The 26,892-nt window shown below is 42.0% G+C and overlaps 1 protein-coding gene across 4 annotated transcripts; it reads left to right on the top strand.

Annotated features, from left to right (window-relative positions):
* Positions 1 to 5,540: 5,540 nt before the first annotated feature.
* On the top strand, positions 5,541 to 14,966 carry fosl2 (FOS like 2, AP-1 transcription factor subunit). 4 transcript variants are annotated; one of them, XM_014210013.3, is made up of 5 exons: positions 5,541 to 5,766; positions 6,162 to 6,281; positions 11,059 to 11,313; positions 11,570 to 11,677; positions 12,739 to 14,966. In XM_014210013.3, exons 3-5 carry the CDS (start codon positions 11,074 to 11,076, stop codon positions 13,273 to 13,275), a joined length of 885 nt encoding a protein of 294 aa, XP_014065488.1. In that variant the 5' UTR covers positions 5,541 to 5,766; positions 6,162 to 6,281; positions 11,059 to 11,073; the 3' UTR covers positions 13,276 to 14,966. The 4 variants fall into 4 exon arrangements, with proteins under 4 accessions (XP_014065488.1, XP_014065487.1, XP_014065489.1 ...); XM_014210012.3 differs by having other exon boundaries at positions 5,544 to 5,766; positions 6,068 to 6,281; XM_014210014.3 differs by lacking the exons at positions 5,541 to 5,766; positions 6,162 to 6,281 and adding an exon at positions 6,310 to 8,796.
* Positions 14,967 to 26,892: the final 11,926 nt, after the last annotated feature.

Here is a 26,892-nt window from a genome sequence, read left to right as displayed (position 1 = left end):
CACGAGGAATGTCCAGAATATTTTGATGTCTCATTCCTTAAACTGGGGAAGATAGTTGTGCCTGGATCCACGTTGGATAAAATATATACAAATGGTTTTGCCCGCAATACAGACAGCTATATCGGTCCACTAGCACAGGACTAGTAAAGTTCCAGTGCACTACCATTGTGAGAAAAAATAAATATACTTTTTTTTAATGTAGTAATAATGTGTTTTGAATATAGTTTTTCAGGGGGTGCTGAAGTAGGGGTGGTGTAGGACCATCAGCACCCCTACTTCCCATGGCTATCAATACAAGGAGCTTGAAGTATCCTACTTGAATTTGGAACTCATAAATTAAAGTACTGAAATAGACCTACCTTGAAAATCTGACATTTCCTCAATTTGGGAAAGGGGGATACCAAGTCAGTTGCATAACTGAATGGATTCAATCAAAATGTGTCTTCCACATTTTACACAACCCCTCTGAATCCGAGAGGTGCAGGGGGTTGCCTTAATCGATATCCACGTCATCGGCGCCCGATGAGAAGTTGTTGTTGGGGGTTAAATGCATTGCTCAAGGGCAGAGCAGAAGATTTTTCCACCTTGCCGGCTCTGTGATTCGAACCTCCGACCTTTCGGTTACTATCCCAACACTCTTAACAGCTAGGCTTCCTGGTGTTTGAAAAGTTATTGTTGCCCATTTCTAAGTTCTCCTGCTCCCTTATAATTATCCGTGATTTCATTTGTTATCAGTTTTTGCCAGAGATGTGGCCACTTTCGTTTGTTTCCCGCCGCTTCAATTGAAGGGTGTTGCGCTACTCTGTTGCAGTAAAACAGCATGCAGTTATTATGAGGATGACAACATTTAATGCTGGCTTCATCTTGGCTTTCCATAAAATCCTTCATTAAAAAAAAGCTACCTGGTTTTTGGTCACTTTCTCATAAAAAAAACCCCAGAGATGGTGAGATTAATGCTACCACTATTCATGGCTTTATTAGGCCTATGTGTGCCTGCGTCAGCCACATAGGCTAAAGAACAATCACCATGCATGCATGCAATCTATTTAGTCTGGCAATGTCCACATTATTCTCACATATTTTAGAATATAATAATTAGAATATCAATGCATTGGCAAGGCCCCAAAAAAAGCCTTCATAAAGTAGTAATGGGTGTCACGGTTGTGTGGAGAGACGGACCAAGGCGCAGCGTGTTCAGAGTTCCACATCATTTATTACTGGAACTTACAATGGGGAGAGGGGGTTAAATTAGGCTCTATATGTACAATTATATACATTTTACAACTGTATAACATTGAGGTCCTTGAAAAAGTTAAAGAAAGTCCTTGAATTTCACTTGCCAATGTCTGTATGAACACTGCTTAAAGGATGTATGCATGAAACTGCATGAAAATCCTTTTTTTTTTTTATAAAATTTTTTTTTTTAAACCATTTTGAAATGTTTATCCCAATGTCACACATTGGCCACATTATTTATAGAAATACCCATATACACTGGGTGTACAAAATATTAGGAACATCTTCCTAACATTGAGTTGTATCCCCTTTTGCCCTCAGAACAGCCTTAATTTTGGGGGGCATGCCTCTACAAGGTGTCGAAAGCTTTCCATAGGGATGCTGGCCAATGTTGACTTCAATGCTTCCCACAGTTGTGTCAAGTTGGCTGGATGTCCTTTGGGTGGACCATTCTTGATACACAGGGAAAACTGTTGAGTGTGAAAAAACAGCAGTGTTGACAGTGGCGATTTTAGCATGTAAATCTTGGTAGGGTAAACTCCCCCAATTTTTTAAAGATGCATGCTAGCAAAGCCACTACACAACACAACACGAAACAATACATGAATTGCACTCAAACGGTGCCCAAAAACTGTTAGGGCCTACATAAAGCTGTCCCAATGTCACGACTTCCGCCGAAGTCGGCTCCTCTCCTTGTTCGGGCGACGTTCGGCGATCGACGTCACCGGCTTTCTAGCCATCGCCGCTCTATTTTTTCAAATGTCCATTTGTTTTGTCTTGTTCCATACACGCCTGGTTTTCATTCCCCAATCAATCTACATGTATTTAGTCCTCTGTTCCCCATCATGTCTTTGTGTGTAATTGTTCATTGTTAATGGTGTATGTTCACGCGCGATACTTTTGTAGTTTATGTTCTGTGTTTTTGCGCACTTATGTCATTTTTTTGTGCCTATTGTTGAACGGAATAAAAGTGCGCCTGTTTACTCTACTCTGCTCACCTTCACCTGACTTCGCCTCCCTTACACAGCCTTAACACCCAACAGCAGAATCCCAACAGCAGTCCCAACACCTTACCACCGCTACACATGGCTGTCAGTGGAGCCTTGTCTGCCAGCGAAACAGTTCATTCAGCCTCATTTACTGCCTTTAAAAGAAGCATAGCTTATATGGATGACTTACTAACAAATGTGCTTTCTACTGACAATTGAGATGTACAAACTATGGCAAAAGGAGGCGACGAGCGGATAAGAGGTAATCCGTAATTCCGATTAAGACATTAATGAGCGAGCTAGGACGGACTTAGTCAATATAACTATTTGTTCAGTACTTTTGAAATGTACAGCGACAGAATTCAGAACATGGGCCGTTATTACAGTATTCTCCCTGTATACATTCTCCCTGTCTCCCTGGCATATTACATAATTTATGTGGCATTCTCTGGATTTATGGTGCATTCAAGACAACTGGGAACTCTGGGGGGGAAAAAACAAGGTTGAATTATGACGTTGGTGATCTTCAGGTCAGAGCTCTAGAAAGAGGAGTTCCCAAGTTGGATGACCATTCAAAACGTATTTTCCCAGTCGGAGCTCGTTTTTTCCCCAGAGTTCCCAGTTGTCTTGAATGCGGCAGAAATCATGCTGGATTGACAGCATGGCCAATGCTGGATTGACAGCATGGCCCCCCCAATAGTGATCGACTATCGAGGATCGCTATGGGGCGCAATCGGGCGATGTAGGCTTGTACACAATCATCCAACCTTATGGTTTTAGGAACAGCAGTAACATCAGGCAGGATTTAGGCTACCAACTGCCTAGCCAGATGTAGCTCAATCTTGGGTGCAATGATCACGTTCCCGGACTGACTGACTGTGTGGAGGCTCATTGATTTAACATTGCGTTAGCCTACATCCTACACTAGTAAGTTAAAGTTATAAATTATATAGCTGTCGGCTATATTAGCTACGATTTACCGTTCTTTGTGCAGCTTCAAATGTTGAACAAAATTGTAAATTATTGCGCCTCCGTCTGTAATTTTCTTCCCGCATGTTTTGCAAGTTGCAATACGTTTTTTGTTGATACAGCGTCGTCTTTATATCCAAAATAATAATTTTGGGCATCATCTTTCCAAAGGCTCCATCTGAATTCACCCGCTGACGTTCCTCTGCACTGCCACGCACAACTTTTTCTCAGCTGGCACAATTTGATTGGCTGCTGTCCGATTCAAACTGTAATCCATTAAATGAAGAGTTGATGCGCTGCACACTTTTTTTAATATCATAATTGTTTATATTTGGGCTTGGGGAGGGCATCAAGTCACGTCGAGTCAAAAGGCTCAAGTCCAAGTCAAGTAACGAGTCGTTGGTGTTAAAGTCAAAGATGAGTTGCAAGTCATCATATTTGTGACTTGAGTCCAAGTCATGTGACTCGAGTCCACACCTCTGCTGGGCAATGAGCACCGATACTATTTATCTATAATTTCTCTTCATATGACATGGATTGAAAATAATTTGCCAGTAGATTGTTGACTTGATTTATGATGATGACTGCGAGCTTGCTAGCTAAGATTTTGAAAGTATGATGTTGACATGATCAGCCCATTCAAAGCTACTGTAGATATAACGGGATTTGACTTCATTTTATCTGTGGCCAATGACCTTGAGCCTTCTTGGATGGGCACTTCTAATGTAACTCTATGGCAGCACCCAAGGGGCTTGAATTTTGAAGCTCTCCCTGTGACGTAGTGTCCCCATGAGTGATGGAACACTGAGCCAATCACAGTTCAACTAGAGAACATTACCAACCCCTATGCTCTGTATTTTCTGCTGGCTGCCCCACCACCACAGAAAGCACTGAGCTAGGCTGAAACAAATGCATTTTGGAGCTTCCTTACTCAAGAAAGCAAAAAAGAGACCATGTTTGTATGCAGCTTTATTAACTCAATAATTCATTTTTTTTTTTTTACATTGTTTGCAAATTGATATGTGACATGTATTAATGCCAAAATAACATGGAAAACTGGGGAAATTAATGACTGGTCTCCACTGAGTGTTGCAGTTATTGACACACTCAAACCAGTGTGCCTGGCACCTACTACCATACCCTATTCACAGGCATTTAAGTCTTTTGACTTGCCGATTCACCCTCTGAATGGCACACATACACAATCCATGTCTCAATAGTCTCAAGGCTTAAAAATACTTATTTAAGCCGTCTTCTCCCCTTCATGACTGAAGTGGATTTAACAGGTGACATCAGTAAGGGATCATAACTTTCACCTGGATTCACCTGGTCAGCCTGTCATGGAAAGAGCAGGTGTTCTTAATGTTTTGTTCATTCAGTGTACTGTACTCTAGTCAAGGCTCATCCTATATAACTACTGCTGTACACACCTTTTATATTCATATACTGTCCATAATGTCTATACACACGTTATATACATATTTATATTACGGACTCTGACATTAATCGTTCTAACATTTCTATATATATTATATTATATATTTTATTTTTGGTATTTGCGTGTATTGTTAGGTATTACTGCGCTGTTGGAGCTAAGAACAGAAGCATTTCGCTACACCCGCAAAATATGTGTAGGCGACCAATACAATTGTATTTTATTTGACTAGCGGTCGAGAATATGGTAGCATTTCCTTCCATAATCTTCCCTTCCTGCTGGACTAGCCACATCTATCTGTTCCTCGGGCTACACATAAGGGCCGGCATTTAAATTCTAGAGCTGCGAAAAACTTCAAAGGGATATAATTCTCTCTCGTTCTGTCTCTTCGTGTGAAAGCCAAAAGTTACAAAAACGTTGAATAGTCATGAGATGAAGATCCACAAGGGTGGCAAGATATAACTGCAATTGTCTTTATTAATAACTCCATATACCTAACCTACTCTATGTGGCACAGAGACCCTGTCCTTCTGAGCTTGAGGAGAAAATGCGGTGAGGGAGGGTAGGGAATCCCTCCAGTCTCTGACGTGCCTTTACCAAGGAAACCTTGTCCTCTCGCAACTGCCCATTTTAGGAAACATGCGTCAATGGACTGTACCAAATCAGACAAACCGTGAATATAGAGACACTGTATAACTTCCAACCCGATGATAAAACACACGTGCGAAAACATGTAGGCTTATCACAAGCATAGCAAATCGACTCTAACGATGTTATTTACAACAATATAGCTGATTTACGATACCTTGTGCTGATTTTTACAATCTTAGCTATGATAACCCCTCAAGTGAAGTGTCTACGCCCAGACAGTGACGTGATTGAGCCTACTTGCGTTGATAAGCGGCTGCAGTTCTCCGTAGTGCCATTGAAGTGAGTCATCCTAGTGTGGTGAAGGAATAGAAAAAGAAAGATAGAACTGTTCCAGGGGAACAGCGGATAGCTGAAGTAGGCCTAAAGTGTGTCGCGGGGAAGAGATTCTGTAGAGTAGGCTGGGGTTGAAAGCAATTTGAAAGCCTCTGTATGTGACTCACTCGCAACGCAAGTCTATTCACCGTCAACTCTGGATTGACTGCGAAAGTAGGTGACTTTTGTTCTTGAAGTTGGCTCTTGTAGCACACCTGAATAGGCTACAGCAGTGACAAGGGAAAGAACAGTAGCCGAAGTTATCCTTAAGCAGGATATAATTATTTGGAGTGGACAAAAAATATAAATATTTTCAGTTTTACTTCTAGTTAATTACCTTAAAAATATTTAATTTCGAAGAGCCTGGATTTATTATACCAATAACCTATTTGAAAACACTTTTTTTCTGGATTTCCACGTGTTTTAACGACTATTACTTTCAAGTTGGTCACTTTCCAATCTGGTCCACTTTCAGCTCCCAAAAGGGATTCCACTGTCAGAGGATTTTTTGAGAGTTAGGAGCTCATATCAACTACTGAAATCTTCCTCTTTCCTGGATCATGTACCAGGACTACTCCGTGAACTACGACACCTCGTCCTGCGGCAGCAGCACTTCGCCGGTCCAACCAGAGTCATTCACAAGCGGCAGCAGCACGATCGGCAGTCCGATCTCTACCTCAAGCTACCAGGTAACGCAATACAACATAATATATTTTCTCTTTTCTCAAATGAAAATATTGCCATTCACAACTGTAAATTGAGTTTCATTGTGTCGACATTTCGTCACTGTGCAGTTGTCTATGACACACTTTTAGATGGGTAACCCGGAGAGGCTATAGCGCTGTTCGTAATTAAAGGTGATGTGGTGTGCCATGCAATAGAGGTGCATATTATCTTTCTAATACATTGCTATGCACATGTTTTATTCAAGGAACATTAAGAATATTATATTGATATGAAATATATTACTCCAAACTATAGCCTAGTGCTGTAGAGTATCTTTCTTCACATTTGGAGAAAGCGCGCCCGCGGTATCGCCTGTGATATTATCAGAATCTGCGCGCGTTATATTGTGATATTCTCCCAATATTTTCCAGATCTGCTCTGCAATAAGGTGAAACTTAATAGATTATATATGTGCTTCTGGCCAAGACACCGATGCGCGAGCGAAGTGCGTAAAAAAAGGAACAAACCGACTCAATGCCGGATTTATGTTGAATGTCATGAAACCTGTGTTATGAAACCTGTGTTATGAACGACTGCAGAAAATGTACTTATTGACACTTATGTGTATGCGTCATATGAATTGCAATATGCAATCAGGTATTGCTCAGTCGCTGTAGCCTATAATTTAACACCCACGTGTTGCACTATAGAACTGGTAATTTGAAGTTGAGGGGACGTTTTTATTAGAAAATACATATTTTGTAGACGGAAGAATATACTTTAGAAAGTGTTCATACTGTGTAGTCCACAAATTATTTAGGCATACGCACATTATAAGACCTGTTGAATGAGTATAAACTTCTATGAACACATGTTTTACATTTTACATTTTAGTCATTTAGCAGACGCACTTATCCAGAGCGACTTACAGTAGTGAATGCATACATTTCATACATTTTTTTTAATGATTATTTTGTAAAAAAAATAGAATATTTTTTTTTTCGTACTGGTCCCCCGTGGGAATCGAACCCACAACCCTAGCGTTGCAAACACCATGCTCTACCAACTGAGCCACACGGGACACAGGAGGCAAGTTATCATGAGTTATAACACACAGCAAACTGCGTATAGGTTGCTACAGCATATGTTGTCATTCTGATTGCTCTCAACATTTCTCCTCCAAGATATGGATTTAAATATAAGTTGGAATGTGTAAACCGAAGGGCTACCTTTTCCCTTGCACATGTGATAACGACTTTATTCATGCGCATAACTTGGTCAAGGGGAACAAAAAACATGCACTGATTCTACCAATCCCTCTCAGTGCCTTCTTGGTGTTCATCACTGTAAAGCGAACAGAGCAATAACGAATATTGACTAGGACTCCACATTGGATAGAAGTTCTGCAACAAGGACTATAGCGTCATTCAGTGGTGGTACGCTGCACATCGCACAATATAGGACATCCACCCATAGCTTCGAGGTTGTGTGTGTGTGTGTGTGTGTTGCAGATGGGCCCCGTGTATCACGCACTGGCAGATTTTGTCGTGACTTGGAAACGGCAGGTTAAGACGCTCACGATGCGTCTCCCAATGCGCCTTCGTGGACGTTGGAACATTTGGAGACTTCGAGGCAGGAATTTCCCCCAGATCCCATATAGTGATTAGGCCTACAGGGTTTTTTTCTACATGCTCTCTCGCCCTCTCGTTCTAGTGACATTCTGAGATATAATGCCCAGTGGCTATCATTGAGGAACAACCATAATCAGCATTTCACACCACATGTCCACTTTAAATGCTATTCCCGACAAAGATGAGCTTTTAAGGTTGAAAAGTGTCGATATGTTTTATGAAAGTGACAGAGAGACATGTTTTGAGTCGTCTGGGGTTAGGTTGTCAGTGTCCAATTCACAACCCGCAGTAGGCATAATAAGGCAAATGAAGGGGGATCTCTGCGCTACATTTAACAGCTTGTTCTTTCATAGACCTAGACCAGTGCTCTAATTTAATTTCGTATAATGAACATTGCAACTGTTTAGATCTCCTCTCGGGCACATGTCGGAAAACTGAGGGCTAAAAGAAGTGTCTCGTTTTTGTAGGTGAAAGGATCTGTCTGCCAAATGGCAACTGTTGTTTTGCTCCCGTGGGCGCACATATAACAGCTGGACTGGTCGTAGCGTTAAATAATATTTATCATCCACTCCAGACCAGAACTCCCACGCATTTTACTTTGTTCTTTCAATGGGTTGTCTGTCTGAATCCGTCTTTTGAATTGACTTGGTTACATCAATTTCGAGATCATCATAAGCACTTCCTTATTTGTTCCGGGTTTGACGCAGTGCCATAGGTGCTCTCTCTTCCCTGGACATGTTGACAGATTTATTGAGGCGAAAGTTCCTGGATGTGTACGTCATCCTTTAGTTTCTCGGGGGCGGAGGACAACTATTCTATTTGTTTATGAGGGGTGTTATTTTCTTCTGCAGCAATGGCGAAATCCCAGCGCGTAAGAGTAAGACTCCGGGAAAGGGGGTAACGTGTGGTAAGCTGTTTACCGGTGTTGTGTCGAAAATCTCCCCCCTTCCAGAATTCTCCCCCCCCCCATCTATTTTCCTTAATTTTTGTGGCTAGAGTCAAATACTTTCTGTGACACACATCAGAGTCAAATACTTTCTATAGAACAAACTTCACGTCAGGATAGGCAACCGAAATTAGTTGTATTATCCTATAAATTAGTATTATCCTTACACTTTCAGAAACACTAGTCGAATAAGACATGGGAGAGATGACGAATTTTGGCAAAGAGATTTATTTATAGACTAATACAAAATCAGTAGCGGATTGAAGTACGGGCGACGTGCGCAGCCGCCGCCGCCCCCTGGTGCGGGCGCTGAAGGGGGGGGTTCGCCCAGGACGCCATACAAGCTAGAACCGCCACATACACTTGAAACAAATAGCCAAACCGAAAACTGCAGACAAAAAATGCTTTCTGCTACTAGATCAGTGAAATGTAGGCTAAAATGACAACGGAGTGAAGAGCAGAATTCTCAACGAGCAAGCAAGTCGCAGCAATGAAGAACGCAAAGGGGAGGGAGAATTCTGACGGGGGAGAATTCTGGCAGGGGGAGATTTTTGGCACAACACCGGCACACAGACATTAGCATACTGACTTGATAGCCTATGCGAGACAACTCACAAATTACTGGGCCGAGAAACGCGTAACATGTTGTATTTGTACCCTGCACCTGGAATTGTGGACAGTGTTTCACATTTGGAGTCTACTCGCAGTCGATTCACCTATTGTCTCACAAATCAAATTTGCACAACAGCCTTCCTTTACCTATTTTCATATCCCCGGTTCATACCAGAAATGTCTGTTACTTCTGTGTGGCAACCAGTCACCCCAATTACCGTATCCAACCATTACCCCATTTAGGACTTTACCTTCTCGTTAGTTATTAGTCCCTGGGATTTATGACTGCAATGGAATTTTCACTGTTGCCTCACTTCTGGAATGTAACTGGCTGGGGACCTAGCTTTTCTCTCTAGCCTAAATATAATGCCTCTTTCTGCCTTACTGGAACTGACCGTTTGACGCACGTGCTTTACATATCCCCAACATGACTCATCACAAGAAAAAATAAAATAATGGATGAATTGACCCCTGGATGCCAGCCCAGAAGCATTACTAGTCTCTTCATGTTCTATGTTTAATGAACAAGTACATCCAGCCCATATCGGGTAGGCTGATGACATGCATCACTCACCTTTTCCCTCTAGTCACTCAAGTGTCTGGCGTGGACTTGTTGAGACATACTCACTTGCGTCCTATCCTTGCTTTTAGGTCAATATCATTGTGGCATCAGATATTGTCTTATCACCCCAAAGATGCCTCATGAGGGCTCAAGCCATATAAACTGAATTAAGGATACTATATTTTGCTTTAACGATGGTCACTTCTGTGTTGTCACTCACAACAGTTTGGTGTTGACCACTGATGAGCAGGATAGAGTCCTCAGATAAAGTAAACTTGAGGTCTTATGTATTTTATAAACAAAAATAGATATGCTACACTTGTCTATGGAAAGAGAGAGGCCTATATCAGTGCCACTGCAAACCATCATAATCACCTTATTCTGACAGGAATAAACGAGTCATCACACCTTTTCTGGTGGATGGATTTTTTTTTTTTTCAGAGAGGTATACCATTCCATACCACGTTGCTCTCCAGATGACTTGCAGCTTGATGCAAGCTCCTTTCCTAGCTGTAGTATGATGATGGAGGCAGCAACACTACGGGCTTTCCCACCATGATTCACTGAATGTGTCACTGACTGTGCCACTCCAGGGGTTAAACGGGTGAATCTAGACAGTGTTTGTGTGTGGAGTCAGTGATTCACTACTAGGCTGTAATGAAGAGGATGTGTGAGTATGATGAAGGGTGGGTGGCCGGTGTGTAAACGGGGGGTTACGCTACAGTACTCTGTGGCAGAAATTGAAATTGAGGTAGCAGGGTCAAAGACATGTCAAGTGAAGTTTTCCCCCCAGTTGTAACCAGTGAAATAAATAAATAACATTAAATTTAAGCAAAAAAAGAAATGCATGGAAATGTATATTTTGATGTTACTCCATTCACAATGTGTTTGTCCCCTGAGTTGAAGACACACAACTTGTGTTCTTTGTCATCTTGAAAACATCTATTATCATCTTGAAAATATCCACTCACCATGTTTCTCCCTCTCTGCCCTCTTTTTTCCCCGCTCTGCCCACCTCCCTCTCTCTTGGCTACCTTTCCTGTATCTAGAAATACCGGGTCGACATGCCTGGCTCTAGCAGTGCCTTCATCCCTACGATAAACGCCATAACGACCAGCCAGGACCTGCAGTGGATGGTGCAGCCCACAGTGATCACCTCCATGTCCAACCCTTACTCACGCTCCCACCCCTATGGCCACCACCTCTCCAACGGCCCCGGGCTCCTGGGACACACCACCCTGGCCCGTCCGGGTGTCATCCGCTCCATCGGGGACACCCGCGGACGCCGCAGGAGAGATGAGCAGGTGAGGACCACAAGTGTACAGAGTGTATGTTTAAAAGTTAATTTTGTCTGGAATCCACCATGTGCCGGCAAGCACTATTGGTGAATGTCTTCTAACATTGTGAGACAGTAGAGTGAGTTTTAATATCAAAGTCCCAAGTTGTGAGGAATTTGGAGATGATGGCTTATATGTCTAAACCCAAGGCTTCTCTTCTTGTTTACCTTGTTCAGCTTATGTGTGAACGACAACTCACAAGATGTGTTATTTATTTCCTTAGCTTACCCCTGAAGAAGAGGAGAAGAGGAGGGTGAGACGCGAGAGGAACAAGTTGGCTGCCGCCAAGTGCCGCAACCGCAGACGAGAACTCACTGAGACGCTCCAAGGAGTGAGTTACATTGCACAGACGCACGCACGCACGCACGCACACTCACAAACACACACACACACACACACACATCCACATATATACACACACCCTAACCAAGAAGAAGAGGCAAAGTTTTGTAATGGTTAGGTTGTTACGAATGCACTGATATAAGTGGACGCACGTGGCATTTCGGCAACTTTGATAAAAATGAGTTGTGCCTGTTTTTCACGTGCGTATCTGCCTTCTCATTGGCTAGAATAGTCCCATCTGATCTCAACTTGATGACTACACCTTCCACTCCCCCAAACTGCTTCCAGCAAAAACGCCCTTCCCTCTCTCCACCACACGCCACTCTTTGTTGAATGACCAAATAAGGAAGTGTCATATTTCAATCATGAAGGGCAACCTGAACTTAAACCTACACATTACCTGACATTACCTGGACATTCAGGTTTGACCCTTATCCTAATTCAAAAAAATATTGCTAGTACAACTTTGTCCAAACAAAAAAGGTATGAGGAAGTAGGAAACAAACGAGCAAAGCACGGACACACCCCAAAAATAGGAGAAACAATGCAACAAGGAAAGAAAGAGACGGTTGCATTGTTTCTCCTATTTTTGGGGTGTGTCCGTGCTTTGCTCGTTTGTTTCCTACTTCCTCATACCTTTTTTTTGGACAAAGTTGTACTAGCAATATTTTTTTGAATTAGGATAAGGGTCAAACCAGAATGTCAGGTAAAGTGTAGGTTTAAGATCAGGTCATTCAGGTGCAACATAGCCAAGATGTTTATTGACTGCCCTTTCGCTGTATCCCTACTCTTTTCCTGAACAAACTTACACTGAAATATAATGTGCAGTGTGCTCTTTTTGGAAAACAGTACACTCTTGCGGTAGAATTAGGTGGTGCAGAAACTCACCAATGTGTACCTAAAACAGTGATTGGGGGTTTAACATGAATATTAACACTTTTTCTGTCTATTCCAAACACCAGAATTGTAATTGAGCTGAATATTAACCCTCCAGATACTGAAGATTTAAACTTGTCCTGATCGGCTGTTTTGTTTGTTTGTGTTTTCCAGGAGACTGAGGAGCTGGAGGACGAGAAGGCTGATCTACAGAAAGAGATCGAGACACTGCAGAAGGAGAAGGACAAGTTGGAGTTTATGCTGGTGGCCCACAACCCCGTGTGCAAACTGCCCCCTGACGATCGCCACCAGGGGGGCCACCACCACCAGCAGCAGTGTGCTCCTCTTCCGCTGACCATGCGCAACAATCTGGGTCCCCGAGGCCTCATCAACCCTGTTGTGGTGAAGCAAGAACCACAAGAGGACGATGAGGACGGCAAGTCCCAGCGCTCCGTCATCAAGCCCATCTGTCTTGGTGGAGGTGGTGGGATTTACTGCGATAGCGACAGCCTCAACACCCCGGTGGTGGCCGCCTCCACCCCGGCCTCCACACCCAGCGCCCCCAGCCTCATATTCACCTACCCCAGCATGCTGGAGTCCGAGAGCCCCTCGCCGTCCTCAGAGTCCTGCTCCAAAGCCCACCGGCGCAGCAGCAGCAGCGGGGATCAGTCTTCAGACTCCCTCAACTCACCTACCCTCCTGGCCCTCTGAGCAGGGGCAGTAAGGTGATGTTGTGCGGAGGGTGAGCAGCGCCTCCTACCGACTTGGAAGACAAAGAGCACACTCAAGCCTGGACCAAGCCAACCGGTAACTGTTTCCTTGACACCAGGAACCCTCAAGGGCTAAGCCGCTTGTTTTTCTTGTACGCTTCAGTGTGATTTTTTTATACCCAAAGTGTGTGCACCTGTACCAGCCAGTGTCATCCCTTCTCCATTTTAACTTCAGCACAATTTGTTTTTTGAACAATGAACATATGACATGGAGGTTAGAAATGACAGCAGAGGCAGTCAAAAGAGGAGAAAACTGGTGAAAGCAAGACATATTTTTTGATCAACATTAAGTAAAGCCATCGGGCAAAAGTTGCACTCTGCTATGATCAATCTACCAATTAATGACTAAATGAGAGACAATGGGAGGGATATAGAAACAATGGAGAGATTTTAAAAACAGACTCATCTTTTTCTTTTTTTATCCTCCTCTCCCAGAAACCAGGACCTGTTTGGGAGACTACAGAGAGTGTGTGGATGCGCTGATACGCTAATAAACATATGACTTTATTTTCATCTCTACTTGTATTTATGACCTGTGCTGTGTGACCTTGCGTTCTGGTGTTGTTGTCTCTTGATGGTTCACTGGGTGAGCCTCAAAGCCTCAGTGTCTCAAACGAAAATAGCCAATTTTTATTCATTTGCCTAGATCCTCAACACTCTACTCCGAATATTGGTCAAAGTATCGATGGCCATCGTATTGTGTGCTTTTCTCAGTAATGTACCTGAACTTTATTATGTGTTTAATACATGTTTGTGTGATTTACATTGATGTCAGGGATTTCTCTTCTGTGTGGTTGTTCATAACTATTTTAAGGAGCAGCATGGGAAGCATCGGGGCTCAAATGCTTGAGTGATATATGAGGAGAAATTCAAACCGGGGACCCTTCTACTTCTGAAATTATGTCATTCACCAAGACAGTTCGACCAATGAGGGTATTATGACCAACTCCTTATACCCCCAATACTAATGGAAGTGAAGGTTCAAGCAGACATTCTAGAGCTTCATTGAAAGTCATTTATGGGGTGGGGGTTGATAGAATTGCAATATTTAAGACCTGTTGTTTACTTCAAACATTCCTTACAGGGTCAGTGAGTGTCATGGCCTTGCTGTGATCACGGGACAGAAGACTTACTGAACAATTTTTGTTGTGCTGGGTGCAGCAAATAAGACTGTGCAAAAATCATTGCTGCTGCTGTTGTTGTGGACTGACTAGTCTTGAAGGAGAACACATCACTTATTTATCTTTGTGTGGATGGTCTTGAGGTAAACTTCACTGGATAGTTATGGTATCACATGATAGCATTTGAACAACAACACCCATCATGCATTGTGTCAAATTGCAGACCGAACAAAGATACCAAAAACCATTGTGGGAGAGAGTGTGTTCTTAGTCTGTTTGAGTCTTTTGAACCCCTTAGAAACACGTAGGAAAGCCATTGACTTTAGATCTTCTACTGTACGTGTCATCTACTGTACGTCTTCTGTTTCTGACATCTATTTCTTCTTTTCTCAAATGCTTTAACTGTTTAAAATGATTGAAAACAAACAAAAACAGCAATATGTATAGCAGTGTTTGTTCATTTCGTAATTTAAATCAATAATTATAATAAAAAAGCATTTTCAACAAAGAATTCTTGATCAGTTGTTGTGTTGGCCTGTTCATCTTGTGTCCACAAACTGTGTCCCATGAGCAATACAGTGTCCTTACATTTGTCGCACTGAATATTAGGCACATTTTATTTCAAAGGCGACGTACCCCTAAACTACTTAGTGGGGTAGATAGACTAAACCACCTGTTATGTTATATCTCATGCAACAGCAGGATATAACACTGCCTTAAAAAATGCAATAATTGACAGCGTGGGAAATATCTTTATTATACATGCAGACTTTTTGGTTGGTCATTCAGTGGTCAGTTTGTCAGAACCTATCTACAGTGACAACCATAAAAAAAACGGCACTTTTTGACCATATGCCTGAATGGCCAATTAAACATTTACAAGTAAGTGATAGGTGTCATTATCCTTCTCGTTTCAAACGTTTTTATCCATTTCACAGTTTATACTTATTTCTAGTGGTTAAAATGAGACATAGAGGATAGAGAACATCTGTAAATCCAACGTCACAGGGTATGTTTGAGATTCTTTGAATATAATTCAATCATGAAAAAGAGTCAATGACTTTATCAACCCTAAACCCTTGGTAGAGAGGCTCAGTGAATGTGGAGCCAGAATGTGTACAAGTGTGCCAGTGGAGACGCTGTAGAAGGACCAACCAGTCCAGATACCCCCACCTGCAACAGAGTCGTAGTGTATGTATGGTAGTCTGCGTATAGTTGTGCCATAAAGAATATGTAGTTAGAGCACAGCAGACTCCATGACTTATCATTGTGTCAAAATCCTCTCCTCTCCCGCTAAGTCTTTTACATGTCACCCCTACAAGAGCCCATATCCCACTCCAGTTTGCCTCCCAATAACAGTACCCGGTCAGCCCTTGTCTACACAGCAACTGTGGCCACACCTCAAAATCACAGGAGGTTGGTGGCACCTTAATTGGGAAAGATGGGCTTGTGGTAAAGGCTGGAGCGGAATAAGTGGAATGGTATGGACGACATCAAACACATGGTTTCCATGTATTCCATTTGCGCCGTTCCAGCCATTATGAGCCGTCCTCCCCTCAGCAGGCGCCTGTGCTTAAATATCTTAGAGTGATCACAATATGGCTGTGTTTTGGTCCTGTGTGACCTCAAAGGCATCAGTAACACTTCAAGTCTCCAGGTATAGTACTTTATTACTTGTTATAAGCATGTAAAAGCCTTTATAATGTGTTATTGAAATGCTTATAATAAGTTTATGTCTATGTCGAAAATCGTTGAGTCATTGACTCAAAATGTCTGGTATTTAGTCAGAATCATTATGAGATGGTTATAAGCATTATATGGGGTCATACTTGCTTATGACAAAACCGCATCATAATGAATTATACCTGTAGGCTTTATGTAAAGTTCCCTTCACATCATGATGTTGTTAGTCACTTTCGTTACTGTAATGACCAAAAAAGATATTATTAATAAATTATGAACTTAATCACCATATACAAATATCAAAGACTTATGGCAAATATAGGTGCTCAATACAATTGGAACAACACTGCTGTCACGTCCTGACCAGAAAAGGGGTCATTTTGTTATTGTAGTTGGTCAGGACGTGACAGGGGTGTGTTTGTTTTGTGTGTTTTTTGGGGTTATGTTCTATGTTTACATATTTCTATGTTTGTTCTAGTTCTTATATTTCTATGTTTAGTTTATTGGGCTGACCTTCAATTGGAGGCAGCTGTTCCTCGTTGCCTCTAATTGAAGGTCCTATTTAGTTGGGGTGTTTTTTGTGGGTAGTTGGGTTTTGTGGGTAGTTGTTCCGTGTATAGCTGTGTAGCCTTACAGGACTGTTTTTGTCGTTGTTTGTTATTTTTGTTATTTTTGTTCTAAGTGTTCACGTTTATCCAAATAAAAAGGAAGATGAGCACGATACCCGCTGCGCCTTGGTCCACTTTTTACGACGCACCTGACAGAACTACCCACCAAACGAGGACCAAGCAGCGGAGAAAGGAGCAGCAAAGGAGCTATAGGGTGTCATCGACCTGATGAGTTGTTGTTAGGTTGGGGACTAGGGCCAGAACCAGAGCCACCTCCGTAGGGGGGAGTATTGGGGAAGGGGGGGTGTTTGCACAGGAACCGTCGGTGACGGTGGCCACCCACCCTTCCCTCCCTGTAGTTTTGGGTTTTTGTTGTGGGGTTTTGTTTGTCTTATGGTTAAGGTGCATTCGTTGTCTGCACCTTTTGGGGGGGGGGGGGGGGGGTACTGTCACGTCCTGACCAGAAAAGGGGTCATTTTGTTATTGTAGTTGGTCAGGACGTGACAGTGGTGTGTTTGTTTTGTGTGTTTCGGGTGTTTTTGGGTTATGTTCTATGTTTATATATTTCTATGTTTGTTCTTATATTTCTATGTTTAGTTTATTGGGCTGACCTTCAATTGGAGGCAGCTGTTCCTCGTTGCCTCTAATTGAAGGTCCTATTTAGTTGGGGTGTTTTTCCATGGGTTTTGTGGGTAGTTGTTCTGTGTATAGCTGTGTAGCCTTACAGGACTGTTTTCGTCGTTGTTTGTTATTTTTGTTCTAAGTGTTCACGTTTATCCAAATAAAAAGGAAGATGAGCACGATACCCGCTGCGCCTTGGTCCACTTTTTACGACGCACCTGACAACTGCAGTTTTTAGGCAGTAGCTTCTTAAAGGTTACTTAAACCCTTTACTACTACCAGGTAGCCTGCCCTTAAGTGTGCACAGGTAATAGTTTCTCCAGTTTAGTAGAGACCAACTTCCTTCCAGAGTCTCCCGGGTTATTGTAGCTCACATCCAGCTCTCTCATATGTGAGGGGTTTGACTTTAGAGCTGAGGCCAGTGAAGCACAACCTCCCTCTGCGACAATCTACAAATTGATATAACAATCAGAGTAAAGCTGGCTCACACTAGGCATCGATTACAACAATAACGTCAATGTACTATAATACCCATTCTAATGTCTCATTAACCACATAATACCTTCGCTCAGTGTTTACAGAGTGGACTCGAGTTAAGCAGAGAGCAGCTTCACTCCTGAATCCTGCAGGTCGTTGTCCCTTAGGTCCAGCTGCCTCGGGTGTAAGGAGTTTGAGCTGAGAAATGAGGCCAGCTCTTCACAGCATCTTTCTGTGAAGTTACATTTCAACAGCCTGAGTGGGAGAAAAAATGACATATTTTAAACCAGAATTCAATCAGGATGTGCAATATGATGCTTTAAAGGGGAAGTTCAGGAGTTTACAACTTGATGATTCCTCACCTTGAAAGTAGTCTATGAGCAAGGAGAACATGTAATCCATGATTCGGTTTTCTTTATACAGCCATTACAAACTTCAACTAACTTTAGCCACCGCTAGCTTAACATCAATAGAAGTGATAGGGGTAATTGTTTAGTTTAAAAAAAAACGCCAAATCACCTTTTACACTAGAACTGCTTGGCTTCTCAGCCTTCAAGTACCCGCTAGAAAACGTGCTGTCAGGCGTCCCCTTTAGCCTACATATCAGATGAATCTACTGTTGTTATTAGAGGGTGGCTATATTCATAATCATATCTGTAAATTGACAGTTGATACTCATGATGGGAAAAAAACGTAAGGTTATTATGTCTAAGTACCCATCTCCATGCAGGTTTATATAGCTGCAGGTTAGGACCAGCACGCAGAGGTGTGTGTGTGACTGTGTGTCCTGTTCTCAAAACTGTCACATACAAGGGTGTCATCACTCAGTCAGAATGTGCATCAGCGTTTCTACTGATTTATCATAGTGGCAGGCTAACAGGAGGCAGCAGCAATCTAAATGATCAGACCGAAACGTGATGAGAAGTGATCGGGTGAAATATGAAGCTACAAGAGAGTGAACGAAGACAGCTTTGGGTGAAATATGAGACCGGTCAACTATCCAATCAGAGCAGCAGGATCAACATGGAGCCCGTCCTTCTCTTATTATACAGCATGTTGCTTTCAAAATGGCAGATTTATTTTCCTTACAAAATCAAACATCTATGGCCAACGCCCCCAGACGTAACATCGAACCAAATATGGAGTTTATTTGAATTGATTTTGCCATTATATTTTGACAATTGCATGATTGCCTCTAACACTTATGTTATGTTTTCGCTAGCAGAGGCTAAAGTTGAAGTGTTTAGTGGCAGTTTAGAGGAAACCAAACCATGGATTACACTTTCTCCTAGCCCATGGACTACTTTCTGGGTGAGGAACCATCTAACATCAAGTTGTAAAATCTTGAATTTCCCCTTTAATTGAATTTGCAAGAATATTATGTGATTCAAACAAAAGTATGTGCACTTTATTGATTTATTACAACAATAACCATGAAAATTTCTCACTTCATTGTCTCTAGTTTACAGAAGTGAAATCCCTAGTCCAATAGAAAGCAGTTTCACTCCTGAATCCTGCAGGTCGTTGTCACTCATGTCCAGCTCCTTCAGGTGTGAGGAGTTTGCGCTGAGAACTGAGGCCAACACTTCACAGCTTCTTTCTGTGAGGTTACATTGTCTGAGCATGAAATAAGAATAATTACACACAGTGAAACTATATCACAATAACTTGAACTAGAGCTCAAGAAAGAATGAGGAAAACTTGTGGAAGTTATAAAAGAAAATGAAACAAGATGTATTATGGGGTATACAACAGGGAAATAGCTATTGGGATGGCAGCGTAGCCTAGTGGTTAGAGCGTTAGACTAGTAACCGAAAGGTTGCAAGATCAAATCCCCGAGCTGACAAGGTACAAATCTGTCATTCTGAACAAGGCAGTTCACTTTTCCTAGGCTGTCATTGAAAATAAGAATTTGTTCTTATCTGACCTGCCTAGTTAAATAAAGGTAAAAAGTTATTCAAGCACTCATTTAACTGTTCTAGAGGCTTTGACCACTGGCACCAGCCTCAGAAGACTCTCATTTGAGGGTCAAACACATCCAGATTATTTTCTGAAGTCAGTAACAAAGACCAGAACTGACCACTGTCCAGGTGAGAGTTTGGTTTCTGAGAAACTCCCTGAGCTCAGGTAGCTTTATATTCCCTCCACCAGATAATGGTCATACAGCTCATTCAGACAGTGGAACAGATTGATACACCTCTCTGGAAAGGGATTCTCTCTGATCTTATTTTTGATGTATTTGACTGTGTCCTTGGGGGTCTGTGGGCTCCTTGTTTGTGTCAGTAGGCCTCATAGGAGAGTTTGATTGAACTCCAGTCAGAGGCCAATAAGGAAGCGGAGGAAGAGATCCAGGCGTCCATTCTTGCTCTGTAAGGTCTTCTTCACTGCGCTATTGTGTAAATTGTTAATTGATTTGTGCCTGAAAGGTAATGTAGATTACCAGGATAATGATCTCTGTATCGCCAGTAGATTTGTGCTGCTGTTGGTGAATGTGAGGAAAACTTATAAAGCAGCCAGAAACTCCTGGATGCTCAGGGGAACAAAGGAGTACACCCCTCCTCTCTGAATATCTGTGTGCACACTCCTGAGTACACTGACACTTCTGTAACATCAATGCCATTGTTCTTGAGCAGGTCGGGGTTTAAAGAAGTCATTACATTTGATTGGCATGTTGTGTGTTGTTAGTCTCCTGGATGCTGTTTCAATATGTTTCACCTGGATTGGGCCAAGGACCTTAGCTAAAACTCCCATCTGATTCTGGTTCATTATATATGAAGCTCATCTGAATGGTCAAACAAAACACAAAACTTTAGTACTCATAGATGCTTTGCGTTTCAGATTTTTTATCCAGTAATATTTATTATCTTTGGAAACACAGTTCACACATATTTCCCCCTTTAGGAGGCAATGAGGCCTTTTATTTTCAATCACGTTTAGGTGATAATGTACATTTCTAAGTGAAAATAACGAACCAGTAATCACAGTGAATACAATACGGCACAGTGAACTAGATTGCTTACCTTTCTCCATTATGTCAGCTGGCTCCTTCTGGTTCATGTTCCTCAGGAAATGCAGTGTGATCTGCCGAGCCCCCTCTCTGGCAAATGCTCTCCTGCTTCTCATCTTCAGCGTCCACCATTTCTGCATCCTCCCTCTGACTCTCAAAGCATTCTGGAAGATCAGGACTCAGAAACATTTTGAACCTCTTCAGCTCTTTCATCACAAAATAGATAGTGGTCTTCGAGCATCTGAAATCAACAATTCAATAGGAAAAGACAGAGAAATGAAGTGAAGGATAAAGCTGATATTATATGGGTTTTTAACAAGCACTTCATATCTGCTGGTTCAGTTTTTGATAATGGTGGGGCCCAGGCCTCTAATGTAAGCTCTGTTACAGTCAACTATGACATAGACCCTCATGTGAACCATTTTAACTTTGAGTCTGTTTCTTATACGGAGGTCTATAAAGTCTTCAGGTCCAGACAACTTGGACCCCTACCTCTTAAAGATAGCATCTGGTATTATTACTGAACCTGTGGCTCACATTTTCACTTGAGTCTCTTGACCAATTCCCTACCCAGCATTTTGAAATCAGCTTAGGTCCTCCCAATGCTAAAAGGTGGAGATCTCTCAGATGCTAATAATTATCATCCTATCTCCAAACTCCCTATCCTGGCCAAAGTCTATGAATCCCTAGTCAACTCACAGTTAAAAAAACTTCTTAATTGAAAAGAACATAGTGAGCGGGGTTCAGTCTGGCTTTAGATCGGGGCACAGCACCACAACTGCAGCTATGGCAGTGGCAAATTACATCATTAATGCACTGGATAAAAAGCAACATTGTGCTGCTCTGTTTGTGGATTTATCAAAGGCCTTTGATTCAGCTGACCATGAATTGTTGCTAGCTAGACTCAGAAACATTGGTCTCAGTGAAGGGGCAGGAAATTGGTTTAGGAACTATCTTTCTGTCAGAACACAATCTGTACAGTACGTACTGACAAACACAAGTCTAGCTTTCTTGAGATTAATAGAGGTGTGCCCCAGGGTTCCATTTTAGCTCCTGTGTTGTTCTCCATTTTTATTAATGATTTGGGAAATGGGATGCAACCAGCAAAGTTACATCTATATGCAGATGATACAGTCATATATTCATGTGCTCCTTCTCTGGTTCAGGCTGTTGAGCTCCAGACTGCTTTTCAGTCACTGCAGGCCTCCCTTTATGGTCTCAAACTGGTATTGAATGTACAAAAAACTAAATTCATGACCTTTAGCAGAGCTAGAACTCTGCCAGAGAAGGTTAGCATTGTCACATCTGGTGGCTTATCCACTGAAAAAATGTCATCTTACAAATACCTAGGTATTTGGTTGGATGACAAGTTGTCCTTTAAAGTTCATGTGGATAATCTTGTGACAAAACTTAAATTGGGTTTTTATTTTTGTAATAAGGCTTGCTTCCCGCTTATGGCTAGAAAGAAGCTTGTTCAGGCCACTTTTCTCTCTGTAATTGATTACGGTGACTTGTTATATATGCATGCAGCCTCCTCCGTCTTACAGAGACTGGACTCTGTTTATCATGCATCCTTGCGCTTTATTACAAATGCCAAGTCACACACCCACCATTGCACATTGTACCAAATGGTAGGTTGGACCTCACTTTATATGCGCAGAAAGATACATTTGATGTGTTCATCTATAAAGTCCTTTTGGGTAAACTCCCTCGACCTCTGTGGTCTGGTCTCCTTCACCATCAGCAGTTACCATACCCGGTCTGCTAGGTGGTTGCTACTTAAAGTCCCCGGGACATTCACAGTATTAGTCAAGACTGCCTTCTCTTCTTGTGCATCAGAGGCATGGAATAGTCTACAATCCATGCTTCATCTAGATATGTTAGTCCCACTGAATGAATGTAAAATATTGATGGGAGACTGTTACGGGGGGGTGTAAATGCTTTTTTTTGTTTTCGTGTTGTATGTTTTAATTATGTAATGTATTGTTTGTTGCTGACACCTTTGCCAGGTCTCCCTTGAAAAAGAGACTCTGGGTCTCAATGGGCTTTTCCTGGTTAAATAAAATAAAAATAGAGCAATGAAAATAAAATGAATAATTGAAATGTTTGCTGCTGCTATTTTCTTTTCTTTAGCTGTAATACTAAAGTGTTTGACCATTAATGGTCAGGTTTCTACGTAGCTTTTAAATCCCACCCATTTTCTATTTCATACGAGCTCACTGAATATGGAGGCTATTTCTGTATGATGACTCTGGGTAGACTGACCACTGAGAATCTGTGAGTCTGATCTCTCCTCTTGGTTTCTGTGAGATACTGTATGTGTAAAGACATGAAAACAAGCCATTTTATCCAGACATTGTACTTAAGAAAACAAGGGTGTAATTTTGCAAAAATGCCTTACAGGCATTGACTTCAGTACAAAGTAAAATTAGTAGAGTAAAATGTCACCCTTCCCACAAAAAATATATGAATAAGTATTTACCCTTGTTTTGTCTGGAAGACTGCCTGTCTGAATTCTATAGGCAGCTTCATTGACTGGTCACTCTTCATGGACACAGCTGGGTACAGGTGAGTCTGATCTCTCCTGCTGGACCCTGTCAAAAACAAAACATTGAATATTACAATCACTAAACAGAAAGAATATTATGCCCTTTTGGTTATGTCAAGTCACTCTCTTTCAGATTTATTAATAGTGTACTTTCCATCTGACAGTGTTTTGATTTGTATGTGTCATTTCAAATGTAGCTAATAACATTGTTACATTTCATACCTTTATCCCATAGAGTCCTGTAGAGAGTAAAATTAGTAAAGTAGAGTAAAATGTCACCCACCGCACAAAAAAGATATGCACGGGTATTTACCCTTGTTTTGTAGGGAAGGCTTTCTGTCTGAATTCTATAGACAGTATCATAGACTGGTCACTCTTCATGGACACACAGCTGGATTCAGGTGAGTCTGATCTTCCCTGCTGGGCCCTTTCAAAAACAAAATGTTTAATATCAGATCAACCATCTCACAGAAAGAATATTATGCCTTTTTAGTAAATGTGATGTCAGGTTACTCTCTTCCAGGTGAATAATAATGTATTTCCCATTTCACAGTGTTTTGACTTCTATGTGCCGTTTCAAATGTCATAACAATGTTACATTTCAGACTTTTGTCCTGAAGAGTCCATAAAAAAATATATGTATAGGAATTGACCCTTGTTTTATAGGCTGGCTGTCTGAATTCAGTTGGCAGCTTCATTGACTGGTCACTCTTCACGGGCACACAGCTGGGTATAGGTGAATCTGGTCTCTCCTTGTCGATTGGGCTTCAGGACAACACAGAAAATTCTAAGTCCATAGACAATGTTATTGCGTTGAGCTCCTTGAAAGATTTCAGATCTCAAGTCATATCTGCACACACAGACACTCAAACATACAGCACATCTTAGCTCCATGGTGGGGGTCATTGTCCACAGAAGGACTAATTTCAGAGGCTGAACCCCTCTCCTTGAGAGACTCCTTTTCTTGAGAGACTCTATCTCCACCTAGAGAGACTCCTGATATCTCCTTGCACAGTGAATGCATATGCAGTACATTACAGGTGGAATTTACCCCTTTGGATGCATTTTCTCATGCCTATAAATCTGCGCCATTGTTTGTTGTATTCAGTCACATATAGCATCTACTGTGGTTGCAATTAAAACTACTATCTTAAGGAATCTGCAACACACACGCAGAGAGAGAGAGAAAACAGCAACTTATGGTTGTGATCTCTGCTTGCTGCTCTGCTTTAGCATCCTGCTTTGATAAGTGAAGGGAGTCACCTTGGTCACAGCATAGACGCAGTAAAGGAGTCAATGGAATGCAGACATTGGCGCATTCATCAAATCCATCATGATTTATGTATTGTAACAGGCCCACAATCAGATTTGGATGTATTTGGTTGTTTTCTCTGAATAGCATGTAGAAGTTGTCCCTTTTCAGGTTTAGAAGTAGTGACTGCTAATTGCTAACTCCCATTCGCATAAGCTCGTTAGCATTGCTAGCATCCAAAAATCGGTGGTGGTCGTCAAAGCCGTTTTTAACTGTAATGCAGTTGATTGGTAATGATGACCTGAGACTGTGACCTGCTGGCGTAACCTGAGACTGTGAGTAGCTGGCACACACATTCCTCTATAACCGCAACCAGAGGTCATAAGGGCACAGAGACTGTACAATACGTTTTTGGACTACACAATAACCTAAATTAATATTAGCTAGATCACCAATCTTTATACTGTATGCATGCCTCATCTAACAAGATTGAGGCTGTAAAATTATCTTCAATATGGAGTTAGCTTACTGCCACCGCACCTGCAAGGGGTGTATACTTGTATCTTACTGTACATTTATGTACTTTGCATTCTTCTTGACTTTGTGTGTCCACCATCATCACCATCATGTGATGTGGTTACAAAAAATATTTTATGGGTGGTTGATTGTATGTAGGGCTCCCGAGTGGCACAACGGTCTAAGGCACTGCATCTCAGTGCAAGAGGCGTCACTATAGTACCTGGTTCGAATCCAGGCTGTATCACATCCAGCCATGATTGGGAGTCCCATAAGGCAGCGCACAATTGGCCCAGCGTCGTCATAACAATATACGCTGAGAGTTGGGAAGCAAGTTCAGGGAGTAAATATTACATTTACGTCATTTAGCAGACGCTCTTATCTAGAGCGACTTACAAATTGGTGCATTCACCTTATGATATCCAGTGGAACAACCACTTTACAATAGTACATCTATATATTTTTTTGGGGGGGTGGTTAGAAGGATTACTTTATCCTATCCCAGGTATTCCTTAAAAAGGTGGGGTTTCAGGTGTCTCCGGAAGGTGGTGATTGACTCCGCTGTCCTGGCGTCGTGAGGGAGCTTGTTCCACCATTGGGGTGCCACAGCAGCGAACAGTTTTGACTGGGCTGAGCATGAACTGTGCTTCCGCAGAGGTAGGGGGGCCAGCAGGCCAGAGGTGGATGAACGCAGTGCCTTTCTTTGGGTGTAGGGACTGATCAGAGCCTGAAGGTACGGAGGTGCCATTCCCCTCACAGCTCCGTAGGCAAGCACCATGGTCTTGTAGCAGATGCGAGCTTCAACTGGAAGCCAGTGGAGTGTGCAGAGGAGTGGGCTGACGTGAGAGAACTTGGGAAGGTTGAACACCAGATGGGCTGCGGCGTTCTGGATGAGTTGTGAATATGTTTCATAAATAAACGAGCATGACCAAAACAAAAACCACGAACAGTGCACCACCGTGAAACAGTTACAGAAACAATAATGCCTGGGGAAGGAACCAAAGGGAGTGACATAAATAGGGCAGGTAATCAAGGAGGTGATGAAGTCCAGGTGAGTGTCAATAAGCACTGGTGATGGTGACAGGTGTGTGTAATAATCAGCAGTCTGGAGACCTAGAGGCCAGAGAGTGTGCAAAGCTGTCATCAAGGCAAAGGGTGGCTATTTGAAGAATATAAAATATATTTTGATTTGTTTAACACTTTTTTGGTTACTACATGATTCCATATGTGTTATTTCATAGTTTTGATGTCTTCACTGCTATTCTAAAATGTAGAAAATAGTAAAAATAATGAAAAACCCTTGAGTGAGTAGGTGTTCTAAAACTTTTGACCGGTAGCATATATCTAGCTGGTTTTTCTATGCATCTTCAAGACCGAACGGTAGTTTCAGAAAAGGTTAAGGGAGGAGGTGTGTCTCTTTGTCAACAACAGCTGGTGCACGATCTCTAATGTTAAGGAAGTTTTGCTCACGGTTTTGCTCACCTGAGTTAGAATACCTCATGATAAACTGCACACCATACTATTTATAGAGAGAGCTTTCATCTATATTTTTCATAGCTGTCTATTTACCACCACAAACCGATCCTGGCACTAAGACCACATTCAACACAGTGTATAGGGTCATAAGCAAACAAGAAAATGCACATCCAAAAGTGCTGCTCCTATTGGCCGATGATTTTAATGCAGGGAAACTGAAATCTGTCTTACATAATTTTTACCAGCTTG

This window comes from Salmo salar, chromosome 09 (assembly GCF_965601325.2).
Source record: "Salmo salar chromosome 09, fSalSal1, whole genome shotgun sequence".
NCBI lineage: Eukaryota > Metazoa > Chordata > Actinopteri > Salmoniformes > Salmonidae > Salmo > Salmo salar.
Note: the sequence above shows the minus strand (reverse complement) of the source record. Positions and strands in the feature narration are given on the sequence as shown.